The sequence below is a fragment of the Drosophila elegans genome, unplaced genomic scaffold (genome assembly GCF_018152505.1).
Source record: "Drosophila elegans isolate 14027-0461.03 unplaced genomic scaffold, ASM1815250v1 contig_208, whole genome shotgun sequence".
In the NCBI taxonomy this organism is placed as follows: Eukaryota; Metazoa; Arthropoda; class Insecta; order Diptera; family Drosophilidae; genus Drosophila; species Drosophila elegans.
Window position 1 is genome coordinate 13,158,563 of NW_024545578.1, and position 17,877 is coordinate 13,176,439.

Genomic DNA, 17,877 nt, shown 5'->3' on the forward strand with positions numbered 1-17,877 from the left:
GGTTGGAAGAGCCAGAATTTAAGGAAGTAATATTTAAAATTTTCATTGTAAAAATTATCTAAAAATGTGGCTTTTCATTTTTGTTTATACATTTATTTTCTTATTTTTTCTTTAGAAATAAATGGAAATTCTTAGTAGCCATTGCACTGTCAAAGCCTTTAAAAAGTGTATATTCAAATTCCTTCACAATTATATAAAAATGAATACATTATTGAAAATTCAACTGGTTCGCCCCATTTTTCGGTTCACATTAAGAAATTATGGAAAAACAGAACGTTTTATGTGGTAATTTATAAAGGAGCAGTGTAAAAAAGAATTTCAAGAACAATCCAATACTATTAGGTGCCAGAAGGAGTATGCTGGAGTCCCCAAAGTTGTTTTATTGAATGGAAATGAGATTCCAATAATCGGGCTTGGAACCTGGAATGTAAATATTATTTCAATACTATTTTTTTCGTAGTCATATAAGTTAAAAGAACCTTGTCTTTAACTATTTAAATATATATTATTTATTTCAACACGCCTTCAAAAATCAAGAACAATGGACATTAGAGTTGAATTGACTTGAATTCAATTTATATTTAATTTTTTGTTTCATTAGATACATAAACAGAACTAAGCAAGTAAATATTTTGTTTTTTTAAATCAGGAAATTTTATTCAGATTTTTTTTTATGAAAAAATGATATTTATTAATTACATTTTAAACCCAAGTCTATATTAATTTTGTTGTCCAACCTGGAAATGCTTATTATAATAATTTTTATAAAAAATAATTATATTATTTAAATATAACTGTTGCGATCACTCAGCTGTTTTGCCTGCCCAATAATGCAGCCCTGCTTTAAAAAGCTTTTTAGAATTTTAGACAAGCTTTCGTTTTGGTGCATATAAAAGCGGCAATCAGCTGGTTGAAATCGTTCACTTTGTAAAACAGAGGCAATCGTCCGAAAGGTGTCCAATTGTATTATATATATTTTAAATCCTTCAAAAGTAAACAAAAGGAGTTAATAGTGTCGAAGATGGCTGCCAAAGTACCAAAAGTTAAACTCAACAACGGCAAGGAAATCCCAATCATTGGTCTGGGAACCTGGGGCGTAAGTAGAGAATCAATTAACTGCATTTTAGGAACTTGTAAATTTTTGCAATTGTATTTGTTTTGTCCCCATAATCGGGTAGTTTTCCGCTGCCCACGCCTTCCGTTGTTTTTTTTTTCCCCCATTTCATTTAGCTTTTTGCTGAAAAATAGGGGATAAAAAAATTGACACGCGTCGTATTGCTGATAGTTAGCCGGCTATGTTTTGCCGGTCATTCTGTTTATACAAATATAATTGTATATGTTTGTGTGGGAGTGTGGAATCTAGCAGCTTTAATACAAAAATAACTGATTTTCCATAGCCATTATGCTAATTAACGGTTTTACACGTTCACTAAAATATCACATACTACATGTTTTGAGGATCTCTGTGACCTATTCGCCAAGGTGACCCTTTTTACCTTCTTATGGCTGTGGAAACTTTTCGCAAATATTTGCCTCATCACTTCTTGATACACCCCGACAAACATTCATATAAATATTTGGGGTACATATGTACATATGTAGTTAGTCGGCTGACAGGAGTTGATAAAAGTTCTTATCTAAAGTGGAGATTTCTACACGAGATTGCTTTAGTTATTTCAAGGGATCGAAATGAAATATGGGGATAGGTTGTAGTTCAAGTATTCACGAAAGACGCACCCCTTTAACGAACTTAGTATTCAAAACACTAAGTTGAGTACAATTTCTAATGGAAAATCTGTTAAGATTGCGGTGGGAATATTGTTGATAAGCTGAGTTTAAATTAGCAAGGGTATTATAAGGGTATTTTTGTAAAAATTCCGTAATCTGTTTAAGTTTGTGTGCACTATTTGTAGAACACAATATAGGAAGGCTTGCTCCCCAACCCATAAATTAAAAACTTTCTAGCGTACGCAATATATACTAATTATGTCAAAACTAAATGGCAGTCTTTGACCTATCATTTTTTTGGAAGATTAAGCAACATTTAAAATATAAATGAGCAATTATTAAACAGCTTTGTGAAAATGTAAATCAATTTGTACATCCGTTTCCCATTTTAATGAGCATTTCTCAAGACTGACCCTTTTTATAGTTCAAACTTTCACGTGCTTAAGTCTAAACTGTATTTCATTGGCCTGACCCAATTCTGATCTTTCTGGGTTTTTTTGGATGCGGAAACTAAGGGGGCTGATAAGTGACGTCAAGTGTCAGATAGACTGGTTCGATTTCTAAATCACGCTCCTAATAACTGAAACTTTGCTCGACATCAAATTGCGAAATTCCGTTTGGAGTTTAGAATGTTCCATGGTGACGTACTTATGAATGCTGGAGATAAATATGTTCTATACGTCCCGATAGACCTTCCTTTCTTATTCACAGTATTACTTGCAATAATTGTTTGCGAATAGATTATTAACCGTGAAGAGTGTGAAAGCTTATTTATAAGTGAATTAATAACAGTCAGATATTTACTACAATTTTGCAAACTCGGTGAGTAAAGCAGATATACTATTTGTTACTTTTAAGGATTACACCTACTTACTTTATTTATTTTAAAATATATTTTACTTAATTTACCATTTTATAAATACATTATGGCTTGTTTATATTTCCAGAGCCCCAAAGGTGAGGTCACCGAGGCTGTGAAAGTGGCCATTGATGCCGGATATAGGCACATCGACTGTGCCCATGTCTACCAGAATGAGGATGAGGTCGGAGAGGGCGTTGAGGCCAAGATCAAGGAGGGCGTTGTCAAGCGGTGAGTCTTTGAGTATTTGACATTTTGCGAACCATGGTATTGAACATCACCGACTTGCAGCGAGGATTTGTTCATCACCAGCAAGCTGTGGAACACTGTCCATCGCCCCGATCTGGTCAAGCCTGCTCTGGAGAACACGTTGAGTGCCCTGAAGCTCAAGTACCTCGACCTGTACCTCATTCACTGGCCCATGGGATTCAAGGAGGGCTGTGAGCTGTTCCCCACCGACAAGGATGGCAAGACCCTGTACTCACCAGTCGACTATGTCGATACGTGGAAGGCCATGGAGAAGTTGGTGGAGGAAGGTCTGGTCAAGTCCATTGGTGTTTCTAACTTCAACAGGCGACAGATTGAGCGTGTGCTTGAGGTGGCCACCATTCCACCGGCAACCAACCAGATCGAGTGCCACCCATACCTGACACAGAAGAAGCTGATCGATTTCTGCAAGTCGAAGGATATTGCGATCACCGCCTACAGTCCCTTGGGATCTCCCAACCGTCCATGGGCCAAAGCTGGCGACCCAGTCATTCTAGAGGAGGCAAAGGTATGTTCATTATTACTTTGGGTAGTTTAGTATAACTAAAATACAACTTACACCTATAGATCAAGGAGATAGCCACCAAGAAAAACAAGACTCCTGGACAGATCCTCATCCGCTATCAGGTGCAGCGCGCCAACATTGTTATCCCCAAGTCGGTGACCAAGGAGCGCATCGAGTCGAACTTCCAGGTCTTTGACTTTGAGCTGACACCCGAGGAAATCGAAATCATCGAGAGCTTCGAGTGCAATGGTCGTCTCGTGCCCCTGCTCAAGTAAGTCTACCCTCAAGAATTTTATATTTATTATTTATCAAACTTGGTTTAAGGGTTAAACATATATATATATAGAATATAATATATATAATATTTTCTTTAATTATATCTATACATTTCTATTTACAATTTAGTCATGGTACCCATAAGTACTATCCATTTCACGATGAGTATTAAGCTTAAAGAAAGCGATACCTGCAAACCAAAAAATAAAATGAAGCAGAATACCTTTAAATGGGAAATTATTCATAATGCGAAATGAACCTATTGCAAGAAAAATATCTACATAAACATGAGGTTAACGTATGTTTTCATTACTTTAGTCGCATACGTGTTTTTCTTTCGATTGTTTGTGTTTACTTAAGCTTAGTTGACTTAGCTTTTTTGATTAGTTTACCGCTCCTTGCTTGTGTTTTAAAATGCTTTATTTGCTGTGTTGATTATTTTTTATTTTTTACGCTTGAAAGTAGTTGAAGTTTTTCGTAGATGTTGTTTGCATTGCCATTGTCTTTATTTCTTCTTATGAAATGTTCTTGAACAAACTGAACTTATAACTTTTGAATTTGAACATTTGCAGCCACTACGGTCACCCCCACCACCCATTCGAGAAGGACGAATACTAATAGGCGACACAGTGGGGAGTTCAAATTTACTATTTGTTACATAATCATTTAATCTTTAATCGTACGAATAAACAAACCTGGAAATTATGTCTTAGCATTTTTGCATATGGTATCTTCTATTGTATATAACTGGCTGTTCAAATAAACGGTTCTCGTGTGCTATTAAACAATGGTTCCAAAATCGGTTAATGCACCTCTGACGTACACTTTTGACACGAGCGAGCGATTTACGTAAAGTCAAAATATCTAACAAGTGTTTATTCCAAGCTAAGAACAAATATTTTGCACAGTTGGTTCTTAAACAGGTTTTTAATAGATATTTATCTTGAGTTTTGTGAATTTGTACAGTTATTATGTTTTTCTTAGACAATTGAAGTACCAAATGTTCTTTAGCAAATAAAATTTGCAAGCTAGACAAGCATCTACGCAAATAGCCAAAAAAATATCGATACAACCGAGCAAGGGTATAAAAGGTTTGGAAATTAAAATTTGGCCAACAGATCTAATTCATCAAACGCCCGGTTGCTTTGCGGATCATGCGTTTGATTTTCGTCGCGGTTTTGGCTGCTTTTTTGGCCCTCACAGCGGCTCAATCCCAATCTCAAACGGTAACGGCGGTGGCCACCCCGGATATAAAACCACAGCCATGTTGTGAAAGTGTTAGACAAACTCTAATTGAAATACGAAAGGATATACGCCTGTGGCTGCTGGACAGGCTTTTCGGAAAGTTAATTCTTTTGCACGACGGAGAATTGCTTGGAAACTCGAATTATGTAAATTGTGCCAACGGGAAAAAGCTACTTGAACTCTCCGATGCAGACCCAAGTGAAAGTAGTGACACAATTTCCACGAATCAATCTGCATCTACCACAACTTCAAACGATGAGACCGAACCGTCAAGCTCTTCCGACACCATATTCGATGATGGTTTGACTAGCCAATCCTCAACAACAACCACAACGACAACGTCCTCGGATGGAAGTCAATCTACGGACTCTGCTTCTTTTGTAGAAGGCACTCAGGAAAGCTCCTCGAACGCTAATGGAGGCTCCAGTCAGTCCTCGTCCACGACAACCACGACAACATCTTCGGATGAGAGCCAATCAAGCACTTCGTCTGACCCTATTGTGGAAGTCACACAGGGAAGTTCCTCGAATGGAGATGCAAACTCTAGCCAATCCACGACCACAACCACAACGACAACAACCACGAATGAAGGTCAATCCACCGACTCGTCTGCTCCTGTTGTAGAAGTCACTCAAGGAAGCTCATCAAATGCTGAGGGAAGCTCTAGTCAGTCTTCGTCCACAACAACCACCACAACATCTTCGGATGAGAGCCAATCGAGCACTTCGTCTGACCCTATTGTGGAAGTCACTCAGGGAAGTTCCTCGAATGGAGATGGAATCTCTAACCAATCCACGACCACAACCACAACGACAACAACCACGAATGAAGGTCAATCCACCGACTCGTCTGCTCCTGTTGTAGAAGTCACTCAAGGAAGCTCCTCGAATGCTGAGGGAAGCTCCACTCAATCTTCGTCTACAACAACCACGACAACGTCTTCGGACGAAAGCCAGTCCAGCTCGTCTGACCCTACTGTGGAAGTTGCTCAGGGAAGTGCCTCGAATGAAAACTCTAGCCAATCTACGACCACAACCACAACGACAACGACTACGAATGAAGGTCAATCCGCCGACTCGTCTGCTCCTGTTGTAGAAGTCTCTCAAGGAAGCTCCTCGAATGCTGAAGGAAGCTCCACTCAGTCTTCGTCTACAACAACCACGACAACTTCTTCGGATGAAAGCCAGTCCAGCTCGTCTGACCCTACTGTGGAAGTTACTCAGGGAAGTTCCTCGAATGGAGATGGAAACTCTAGCCAATCCACAACCACAACGACAACAACCTCAAATGAAGGTCAATCCACCGACTCGTCTGCTCCTGTTGTAGAAGTCACTCAAGGAAGCTCCTCGAATGCTGATGGAAGCTCCACTCAGTCTTCGTCTACAACAACCACGACAACTTCTTCGGATGAAAGCCAGTCCAGCTCGTCTGACCCTACTGTGGAAGTCACTCAGGGAAGTTCCTCGAATGGAGATGGAAACTCTAGCCAATCCACGACCACAACCACAACGAAAACAACCTCAAATGAAGGTCAATCCACCGATTCGTCTGCTCCTGTTGTAGAAGTCACTCAAGGAAGCTCCTCGAATACTGAGGGAAGCTCCACTCAGTCTTCGTCTACAACAACCACGACAACCTCTTCGGATGAAAGCCAGTCCAGCTCGTCTGACCCTACTGTGGAAGTCACTCAGGGAAGTTCCTCGAATGGAGATGGAAACTCTAGCCAATCCACGACCACAACCACAACGACAACAACCTCAAATGAAGGTCAATCCACCGACTCGTCTGCTCCTGTTGTAGAAGTCAATCAAGGAAACTCCTCGAATTCTGAGGGAAGCTCCACTCAGTCTTCGTCTACAATAACCACCACAACATCTTCGGATGAAAGCCAGTCCAGCTCTTCGTCTGACCCTATTGTGGAAGTCACTCAGGGAAGTTCCTCGAATGGAGATGGAAACTCTAGCCAATCCACGACCACAACCACAACGACAACGACCACGAATGAAGGTCAATCCACCGACTCGTCTGCTCCTGTTTTAGAAGTCACTCAAGGAAGCTCCTCGAATGCTGAGGGAAGCTCCACTCAGTCTTCGTCTACAACAACCACGACAACGTCTTCGGATGAAAGCCAGTCTAGCTCTTCGTCTGACCCTACTGTGGTAGTCAGTCAGGGAAGTTCCTCGAATGGAGATGGAAACGCTAGCCACTCTACAACCACAACCACAACGACAACGACCACGAATGAAGGTCAATCCACCGACTCGCCTGCTCCTGTTGTAGAAGTCACTCAAGGAAGCTCCTCGAATACTGAGGGAAGCTCCACTCAGTCTTCGTCTACAACAACCACGACAACTTCTTCGGATGAAAGCCAGTCCAGCTCGTCTGACCCTACTGTGGAAGTCACTCAGGGAAGTTCCTCGAATGGAGATGGAAACTCTAGCCAATCCACGACCACAACCACAACGACAACAACCTCAAATGAAGGTCAATCCACCGATTCGTCTGCTCCTGCTGTAGAAGTCACTCAAGGAAGCTCCTCGAATACTGAGGGAAGCTCCACTCAGTCTTCGTCTACAACAACCACGACAACTTCTTCGGATGAAAGCCAGTCCAGCTCGTCTGACCCTACTGTGGAAGTCACTCAGGGAAGTTCCTCGAACGGAGATGGAAACTCTAGCCAATCCACGACCACAACCATAACGACAACAACCTCAAATGAAGGTCAATCCACCGATTCGTCTGCTCCTGTTGTAGAAGTCACTCAAGGAAGCTCCTCGAATACTGAGGGAAGCTCCACTCAGTCTTCGTCTACAACAACCACGGCAACTTCTTCGGATGAAAGCCAGTCCAGCTCTTCGTCTGACCCTACTGTGGAGGACACTCAGGGAAGTTCCTCGAATGGAGATGGAAGCTCTAGCCAATCCACGACCACAACCACAACGACAACAACCTCAAATGAAGGTCAATCCAGCGACTCGTCTGCTCCTGCTGTAGAAGTCACTCAAGGAAGCTCCTCGAATACTGAGGGAAGCTCCACTCAGTCTTCGTCTACAACAACCACGACAACTTCTTCGGATGAAAGCCAGTCCAGCTCGTCTGACCCTACTGTGGAAGTCACTCAGGGAAGTTCCTCGAATGGAGATGGAAACTCTAGCCAATCCACGACCACAACCACAACGACAACAACCTCAAATGAAGGTCAATCCACCGACTCGTCTGCTCCTGTTGTAGAAGTCACTCAAGGAAGCTCCTCGAATGCTGAGGTAAGCTCCTCGAATACTGAGGGAAGCTCCACTCAGTCTTCGTCTACAACAACCACGACGACTTCTTCGGATGAAAGCCAGTCCAGCTCTTCGTCTGACCCTACTGTGGAGGTCACTCAGGGAAGTTCCTCGAATGGAGATGGAAACTCTAGCCAATCCACGACCACAACCACAACGACAACAACCTCAAATGAAGGTCAATCCACCGACACGTCTGCTCCTGTTGTAGAAGTCACTCAAGGAAGCTCCTCGAATACTGAGGGAAGCTCCACTCAGTCTTCGTCTACAACAACCACGACAACTTCTTCGGATGAAAGCCAGTCCAGCTCGTCTGACCCTACTGTGGAAGTCACTCAGGGAAGTTCCTCGAATGAAGATGGAAACGCTAGCCACTCTACAACCACAACCACAACGACAACGACCACGGATGAAGGTCAATCCACCGACTCGCCTGCTCCTGTTGTAGAAGTCACTCAAGGAAGCTCCTCGAATACTGAGGGAAGCTCCACTCAGTCTTCGTCTACAACAACCACGACAACTTCTTCGGATGAAAGCCAGTCCAGCTCGTCTGACCCTACTGTGGAAGTCACTCAGGGAAGTTCCTCGAATGGAGATGGAAACTCTAGCCAATCCACGACCACAACCACAACGACAACAACCTCAAATGAAAGTCAATCCACCGACACGTCTGCTCCTGTTGTAGAAGTCACTCAAGGAAGCTCCTCGAATACTGAGGGAAGCTCCACTCAGTCTTCGTCTACAACAACCACGACAACTTCTTCGGATGAAAGCCAGTCCAGCTCGTCTGACCCTACTGTGGAAGTCACTCAGGGAAGTTCCTCGAATGGAGATGGAAACTCTAGCCAATCCACAACCACAACGACAACAACCTCAAATGAAGGTCAATCCACCGACTCGTCTGCTCCTGTTGTAGAAGTCACTCAAGGAAGCTCCTCGAATGCTGAGGTAAGCTCCTCGAATACTGAGGGAAGCTCCACTCAGTCTTCGTCTACAACAACCACGACGACTTCTTCGGATGAAAGCCAGTCCAGCTCTTCGTCTGACCCTACTGTGGAGGTCACTCAGGGAAGTTCCTCGAATGGAGATGGAAACTCTAGCCAATCCACGACCACAACCACAACGACAACAACCTCAAATGAAGGTCAATCCACCGACTCGTCTGCTCCTGTTGTAGAAGTCACTCAAGGAAGCTCATCAAATGCTGAGGGAAGCTCTAGTCAGTCTTCGTCTACAACAACTACTACAACGTCTTCGGATGAAAGCCAGTCCAGCTCTTCGTCTAACCCGACTGTGGAAGTCACTGAGGGAAGTTCCACTCAGTCTTCGTCTACAACTACCACGACAACATCTTCGGATGAAAGCCAGTCCAGCTCTTCGTCTGACCCTATTGTGGAAGTCACTCAGGGAAGTTCCTCGAATGGAGATGGAAACTCTAACCAATCCACGACCACAACCACAACAACGACAACCTCAAATGAAGGTCAATCCACCGACTCGTCTGCTCCTGTTGTAGAAGTCACTCAAGGAAGCTCCTCGAATACTGAGGGAAGCTCCACTCAGTCTTCGTCTACAACTACCACGACAACATCTTCGGATGAAAGCCAGTCCAGCACTTCGCCTGACCCAATTGTGGAAGTCACTCAGGGAAGTTCCTCGAATGGAGATGGAAACTCTAACCAATCCACAACCACAACAACGACAACCTCAAATGAAGGTCAATCCACCGACTCGTCTGCTCCTGTTGTAGAAGTCACTCAAGGAAGCTCTTCGAATGCTGAGGGAATCTCCAATCAGTCTTCGTCTACAACAACCACGACAACTTCTTCGGATGAAAGCCAGTCCAGCTCGTCTGACCCTACTGCGGAAGTCACTCAGGGAAGTTCCACGAATGGAGATGTAAACTCTAGCCATTCCACGACCACAACCACAACGACAACAACCTCAAATGAAGGTCAATCCACCGACTCGTCGGCTCCTGTGGTAGAAGTCAATCAAGGAAGCTCCTCGAATACTGAGGGAAGCTCCACTCAGTCTTCGTCTACATCTACCACGACAACATCTTCGGATGAAAGCCAGTCCAGCACTTCGTCTGACCCTATTGTGGAAGTCACTCAGGGAAGTTCCTCGAATGGAGATGGAAACTCTAACCAATCCACGACCACAACCACAACAACGACAACCTCAAATGAAGGTCAATCCACCGACTCGTCTGCTCCTGTTGTAGAAGCCACTCAAGGAAGCTCCTCGAATACTAAGGGAAGCTCCACTCAGTCTTCGTCTACAACTACCACGACAACTTCTTCGGATGAAAGCCAGTCCAGCACTTCGTCTGACCCTATTGTGGAAGTCACTCAGGGAAGTTCCTCGAATGGAGATGGAAACTCTAACCAATCCACGACCACAACCACAACAACGACAACCTCAAATGAAGGTCAATCCACCGACTCGTCTGCTCCTGTTGTAGAAGTCACTCAAGGAAGCTCTACGAATGCTGAGGGAAGCTCCAATCAGTCTTCGTCTACAACAACCACGACAACTTCTTCGGATGAAAGCCAGTCCAGCTCGTCTGACCCTACTGCGGAAGTCACTCAGGGAAGTTCCACGAATGGAGATGTAAACTCTAGCCATTCCACGACCACAACCACAACGACAACAACCTCAAATGAAGGTCAATCCACCGACTCGTCTGCTCCTGTTGTAGAAGTCACTCAAGGAAGCTCTTCGAATGCTGAGGGAAGCTCCAATCAGTCTTCGTCTACAACAACCACGACAACTTCTTCGGATGAAAGCCAGTCCAGCTCTTCGTCTGACCCTACTGTGGTAGTCACTCAGGGAAGTTCCTCGAATGTAGATGGAAACTCTAGCCACTCTACAACCACAACCACAACGACAACGACCACGAATGAAGGTCAATCCACCGACTCGCCTGCTCCTGTTGTTGAAGTCACTCAAGGAAGCTCCTCGAATGCTGAGGGAAGCTCCACTCAGTCTTCGTCTACAACAACCACGACAACTTCTTCGGATGAAAGCCAGTCCAGCACTTCGTCTGACCCTATTGTGGAAGTCACTCAGGGAAGTTCCTCGAATGGAGATGGAAACTCTAACCAATCCACGACCACAACCACAACAACGACAACCTCAAATGAAGGTCAATCCACCGACTCGTCTGCTCCTGTTGTAGAAGCCACTCAAGGAAGCTCCTCGAATACTAAGGGAAGCTCCACTCAGTCTTCGTCTACAACTACCACGACAACTTCTTCGGATGAAAGCCAGTCCAGCACTTCGTCTGACCCTATTGTGGAAGTCACTCAGGGAAGTTCCTCGAATGGAGATGGAAACTCTAACCAATCCACGACCACAACCACAACAACGACAACCTCAAATGAAGGTCAATCCACCGACTCGCCTGCTCCTGTTGTTGAAGTCACTCAAGGAAGCTCCTCGAATGCTGAGGGAAGCTCCACTCAGTCTTCGTCTACAACAACCACGACAACTTCTTCGGATGAAAGCCAGTCCAGCACTTCGTCTGACCCTATTGTGGAAGTCACTCAGGGAAGTTCCTCGAATGGAGATGGAAACTCTAACCAATCCACGACCACAACCACAACAACGACAACCTCAAATGAAGGTCAATCCACCGACTCGTCTGCTCCTGTTGTAGAAGCCACTCAAGGAAGCTCCTCGAATACTAAGGGAAGCTCCACTCAGTCTTCGTCTACAACTACCACGACAACTTCTTCGGATGAAAGCCAGTCCAGCACTTCGTCTGACCCTATTGTGGAAGTCACTCAGGGAAGTTCCTCGAATGGAGATGGAAACTCTAACCAATCCACGACCACAACCACAACAACGACAACCTCAAATGAAGGTCAATCCACCGACTCGTCTGCTCCTGTTGTAGAAGTCACTCAAGGAAGCTCTACGAATGCTGAGGGAAGCTCCAATCAGTCTTCGTCTACAACAACCACGACAACTTCTTCGGATGAAAGCCAGTCCAGCTCGTCTGACCCTACTGCGGAAGTCACTCAGGGAAGTTCCACGAATGGAGATGTAAACTCTAGCCATTCCACGACCACAACCACAACGACAACAACCTCAAATGAAGGTCAATCCACCGACTCGTCTGCTCCTGTTGTAGAAGTCACTCAAGGAAGCTCTTCGAATGCTGAGGGAAGCTCCAATCAGTCTTCGTCTACAACAACCACGACAACTTCTTCGGATGAAAGCCAGTCCAGCTCTTCGTCTGACCCTACTGTGGTAGTCACTCAGGGAAGTTCCTCGAATGTAGATGGAAACTCTAGCCACTCTACAACCACAACCACAACGACAACGACCACGAATGAAGGTCAATCCACCGACTCGCCTGCTCCTGTTGTTGAAGTCACTCAAGGAAGCTCCTCGAATGCTGAGGGAAGCTCCACTCAGTCTTCGTCTACAACAACCACGACAACTTCTTCGGATGAAAGCCAGTCCAGCACTTCGTCTGACCCTATTGTGGAAGTCACTCAGGGAAGTTTCTCGAATGGAGATGGAAAGTCTAGCCAATCAACGACCACAGCGACAACAACAACAACCTTGAATGAAGGTCAATCCACCGACTCGTCTGCTCCTGTTGTAGCAGTTACTCAGGGAAGCTCCTCAAATGCTGATGGAAGCTCCAGTCAGTCTTTGTCCGCTGATGGACTTTCAAGCCAATCTTCTTCGACTACCACGACAACCACATCCACCAGCAGTAATGCCCCATCCCTTCCGGTAGATTCCATTATTGTAGGTAAGGGCGGAAAATCAGGCTCAAAATGGACAAAAACCACAAAGACTTATTCGTCAAAGACATCAAAGGTTCCAAAGTCAAATGGAAAAATGAACTCGAGCTCTACAACAACTGTATCGTCAAGCTCTTCTGCAACACCTAAGATCAAACACTCCTGGTCGAGTTCATCAAAGAAAATATACAATGGTGGCAAGTTTGGGAAATATTGGACCAAGCGGTGGGCAAACCGCAAAAATAAAAATGAGAGTTCGTCTGTTGACTCGTCTGACTCAATAGCCGATGCTGCTGTTGGTGCTTCGAACGATGATGGACAATCGAACCAGTCATCCACAACTACTACAGTAACCTCAACTGACGAAAGCGATCAGTCCAGCTCTTCATCTCTGCCTGTAGTAGATAATGGTGGCAAATCAAGCTCATCCAAGACTAAAACTACAAAAACATATTCGTCAAAAACCTCCAAGGTTCCCAAGTCTAATGGAAAATCAAGCACCTCCTCTACCGAAACTACAACAACAACAACTTCAAATTCCTCTTCATCACCTAAGAGCAAGCACTCCTGGTCTCGTTCATCGAAAAAAAATTGGAATGGTAGGAAATCAAGGAATACATCGTCGAGCACGACAACCACGACTTCTTCAGACATGAGTCAATCTAGCACATCTACCGACCCTCTGGTCGAAATCAGTCAGGGTAGCTCTTTGAACGATAATGGAAGCTCAAACCAGGCCACCACAACTACAACTACCTCTGAAAGTCAGTTTGCTGAACCATCGCCTCTAATCAAAATAACTAAAGGAAGTTCACTAACAAAGGGTGGAAAATCTATCCGCTCTTCAACCACAACAACAACAACCACCAGCAACGGTAGTGAACAGTTAAGTACGTCATCTTTACCAGATGTTGACGCCAGCATAGTTGGTAATGGCGGAAAGTCAAACTCAAAGTCTTCAACGACAACTACAACAACCACAACCAAAGGATCCAAATCTTCAAGTACCTCATCGCTGCCTTTAGTTGATGCCAACATATCAGTAAATGGCGGAAAGTCAAGCACAACTTCGTCAACAACGACTACAACAACATCCACCACAGGAAATAAGTTGTCAGATAGCATGTCTCTTCCGGTAATTGATGCCAGTACATATTTTAATGGCGGAAAGTCAGGTTCAAAATCTTCAACAACGACTACCACAACCACCACCAAAGGAAGCAAATCGTCAAGTACCTTATCGGAACCTCAAGTTGATGCCACCATTTCACTTAATGGCGGAAAGTCAAGCTCAACATCGTCAACAACGACTACAACAACATCTACCACAGGAAATAAATTGTCAGATAGCTTGTCTCTTCCGGCAGTTGACGCCAGCTTTTCGCTGAATGGCGGGAAGTCAGCCTCAAAATCTTCAACAACGACTACAACAACCACCATTAAAGGAAGCAATTCATCAGGTACCTCCTCGTTACCTCTCGTGGATGCCAGCATTTCACTTAATGGCGGAAAGTCAAGCTCAACATCGTCAACAACGACTACAACAGCATCTACCACAGGAAATCAATTGTCAGATAGCTTGTCTCTTCCGGTAGTTGACGCCAGCTTTTCGCTGAATGGCGGCAAGTCAGGCTCAAAATCTTCAACAACGACTACAACAACCACCACCAAAGAAAGCAATTCATCAGGTACCTCCTCGTTACCTCTCGTGGATGCCAGCATTTTACTTAATGGCGGAAAGTCAAGCTCAACATCGTCAACAACGACTACAACAACATCTACCACAGGAAATAAATTCTCAGATAGCTTGTCTCTTCCGGTAGTTGACGCCAGCTTTTCGCTGAATGGCGGCAAGTCGGGCTCAAAATCTTCAACAACGACTACAACAACCACCATTAAAGGAAGCAATTCATCAGGTACCTCCTCGTTACCTCTCGTGGATGCCAGCATTTCACTTAATGGCGGAAAGTCAAGCTCAACATCGTCAACAACGACTACAACAGCATCTACAACAGGAAATCAATTGTCAGATAGCTTGTCTCTTCCGGTAGTTGACGCCAGCTTTTCGCTGAATGGCGGCAAGTCAGGCTCAAAATCTTCAACAACGACTACAACAACCACCACCAAAGAAAGCAATTCATCAGGTACCTCCTCGTTACCTCTCGTGGATGCCAGCATTTCACTTAACGGCGGAAAGTCAAGCTCAACATCGTCAACAACGACTACAACAACATCTACCACAGGAAATAAATTGTCAGATAGCTTGACTTTACCTGTAGTTGACGCCAGCTTTTCGCTGAATGGCGGCAAGTCAGGCTCAAAATCTTCAACAACGACTACAACAACCACCACCAAAGAAAGCAATTCATCAGGTACCTCCTCGTTACCTCTCGTGGATGCCAGCATTTCACTTAATGGCGGAAAGTCAAGCTCAACATCGTCAACAACGACTACAACAACATCTACCACAGGAAATAAATTCTCAGATAGCTTGTCTCTTCCGGTAGTTGACGCCAGCTTATCGCTGAATGGCGGCAAGTCGGGCTCAAAATCTTCAACAACGACTACAACAACCACCATTAAAGGAAGCAATTCATCAGGTACCTCCTCGTTACCTCTCGTGGATGCCAGCATTTCACTTAATGGCGGAAAGTCAAGCTCAACATCGTCAACAACGACTACAACAGCATCTACCACAGGAAATCAATTGTCAGATAGCTTGTCTCTTCCGATAGTTGACGCCAGCTTTTCGCTGAATGGCGGCAAGTCAGGCTCAAAATCTTCAACAACGACTACAACAACCACCACCAAAGAAAGCAATTCATCAGGTACCTCCCCGTTACCTGTCGTGGATGCCAGCATTTCACTTAATGGCGGAAAGTCAAGCTCAACATCGTCAACAACGACTACAACAACATCTACCACAGGAAATAAATTCTCAGATAGCTTGTCTCTTCCGGTAGTTGACGCCAGCTTTTCGCTGAATGGCGGCAAGTCGGGCTCAAAATCTTCAACAACGACTACAACAACCACCATTAAAGGAAGCAATTCATCAGGTACCTCCTCGTTACCTCTCGTGGATGCCAGCATTTCACTTAACGGCGGAAAGTCAAGCTCAACATCGTCAACAACGACTACAACAACATCTACCACAGGAAATAAATTGTCAGATAGCTTGTCTCTTCCGGTAGTTGACGCCAGCTTTTCGCTGAATGGCGGCAAGTCAGGCTCAAAATCTTCAACAACGACTACAACAACCACCACCAAAGAAAGCAATTCATCAGGTACCTCCCCGTTACCTGTCGTGGATGCCAGCATTTCACTTAATGGCGGAAAGTCAAGCTCAACATCGTCAACAACGACTACAACAACATCTACCACAGGAAATAAATTCTCAGATAGCTTGTCTCTTCCGGTAGTTGACGCCAGCTTTTCGCTGAATGCCGGCAAGTCGGGCTCAAAATCTTCAACAACGACTACAACAACCACCATTAAAGGAAGCAATTCATCAGGTACCTCCTCGTTACCTCTCGTGGATGCCAGCATTTCACTTAATGGCGGAAAGTCAAGCTCAACATCGTCAACAACGACTACAACAACATCTACCACAGGAAGTAAATTGTCAGATAGCTTGTCTCTTCCGGTAGTTGACGCCAGCTTTTCGCTGAATGACGACAAGTCGGGCTCAAAATCTTCAACAACGACTACAACCACCACCATTAAAGGAAGCAATTCATCAGGTACCTCCTCGTTACCTCTCGTGGATGCCAGCATTTCACTTAACGGCGGAAAGTCAAGCTCAACATCGTCAACAACGACTACAACAACATCTACCACAGGAAATAAATTGTCAGATAGCTTGTCTCTTCCGGTAGTTGACGCCAGCTTTTCGCTGAATGACGACAAGTCGGGCTCAAAATCTTCAACAACGACTACAACAACCACCATTAAAGGAAGCAATTCATCAGGTACCTCCTCGTTACCTCTCGTGGATGCCAGCATTTCACTTAATGGCGGAAAGTCAAGCTCAACATCGACAACAACGACTACAACAACATCTACCACAGGAAGTAAATTGTCAGATAGCTTGACTTTACCTGTAGTTGACGCCAGCATATCGAATAATGGCGAAAAGTTCAGCTCAACATCGACTAAGACGACAAAAACGTATACCTCAAACAACTCCAAAATTCCTGAGTCAAATGGAAAGTCTAGTTCTACTTCAAGCAAATCTACAACTACAACCATAACGTCATCGGTTCCAAAAACTCAGACTAAATACACTTGGTCTAGTTCGTCGCAGAAAACATCTAATCCTATCCGATTAACCCTGCCAATTCTTGATGCCGGTATCTCTGTTGGTGGAGGAGTTGGAGGAGATTCTTCGAGTTCCTGGTCAAAGCTGATTAAAAGAAGCCCCACAGATGGTGAGGCCAACGACAGTGATGGCTCATCTGTTTCTGGTTCCATTGGCGGTGGAATCGGATCTCGGGGCGGACAGTCCTGGTCCCAGCGCTCAGGATTCTCAAGTGGCAGTTCTGGTGTCCAGGGATCTCCAGACATTCGTTTCCGTTTAGCTCGAGGCCAGACTGCTCGAGATGGTCAGTTCCAGAAGTCGAACTCCTGGACCAGGAGCTCCACACAAGACCACGGAAGCTCGAACAATGAAGCGGAATCCGTAGATGGACAACTGTCGGAGAGTTCCAGTGACGCAACTAAGATCCAAGGTGGTGTCGTCGGCGCAACCGGGCAGTATCCCTATTGGTGGGGCAACGGACGTTGGATGGGCGTTGGAGCCAGGCCAAGCTGGCGGTATGGATGGCCATATGGAGGCGGATGGGGCGGTTGGAGCAATCAATATTAAAGTTTTCCCTCTATGGATAAAGCCAGAGTAAAAGGGCTAGGACTTTAATTAATACGATTGTAAAATATATGCATTTGAATATTATA

At 44.7% G+C, this 17,877-nt stretch overlaps 2 protein-coding genes across 9 annotated transcripts; both read left to right on the forward strand.

Annotated features, from left to right (window-relative positions):
• The first annotated feature begins 184 nt into the window (after nucleotides 1-184).
• On the forward strand, nucleotides 185-4,340 carry LOC108135675 (aldo-keto reductase family 1 member B1). 5 transcript variants are annotated; one of them, XR_005977240.1, is made up of 7 exons: nucleotides 185-285; nucleotides 343-427; nucleotides 2,676-2,818; nucleotides 2,879-3,362; nucleotides 3,422-3,630; nucleotides 3,765-3,933; nucleotides 4,208-4,340. XR_005977240.1 is itself a non-coding variant. In XM_041708351.1 (6 exons), exons 1-6 carry the CDS (start codon nucleotides 200-202, stop codon nucleotides 4,251-4,253), a joined length of 1,053 nt encoding a protein of 350 aa, XP_041564285.1. In that variant the 5' UTR covers nucleotides 185-199; the 3' UTR covers nucleotides 4,254-4,340. The 5 variants fall into 5 exon arrangements, 2 of the variants coding, with proteins under 2 accessions (XP_041564285.1, XP_017112002.1); XR_005977241.1 differs by having other exon boundaries at nucleotides 3,765-3,927; XM_041708351.1 differs by lacking the exon at nucleotides 3,765-3,933.
• A 423-nt stretch (nucleotides 4,341-4,763) lies between these two features.
• On the forward strand, nucleotides 4,764-17,851 carry LOC108150110 (serine-rich adhesin for platelets). Of its 4 annotated transcripts, none has more exons than XM_041708046.1 (2): nucleotides 4,764-9,737; nucleotides 9,972-17,851. In XM_041708046.1, exons 1-2 carry the CDS (start codon nucleotides 4,790-4,792, stop codon nucleotides 17,789-17,791), a joined length of 12,768 nt encoding a protein of 4,255 aa, XP_041563980.1. In that variant the 5' UTR covers nucleotides 4,764-4,789; the 3' UTR covers nucleotides 17,792-17,851. The 4 variants fall into 4 exon arrangements, with proteins under 4 accessions (XP_041563980.1, XP_041563981.1, XP_041563982.1 ...); XM_041708047.1 differs by having other exon boundaries at nucleotides 4,764-5,711; nucleotides 6,174-17,851; XM_041708048.1 differs by having other exon boundaries at nucleotides 4,764-5,471; nucleotides 6,174-17,851.
• Nucleotides 17,852-17,877: the final 26 nt, after the last annotated feature.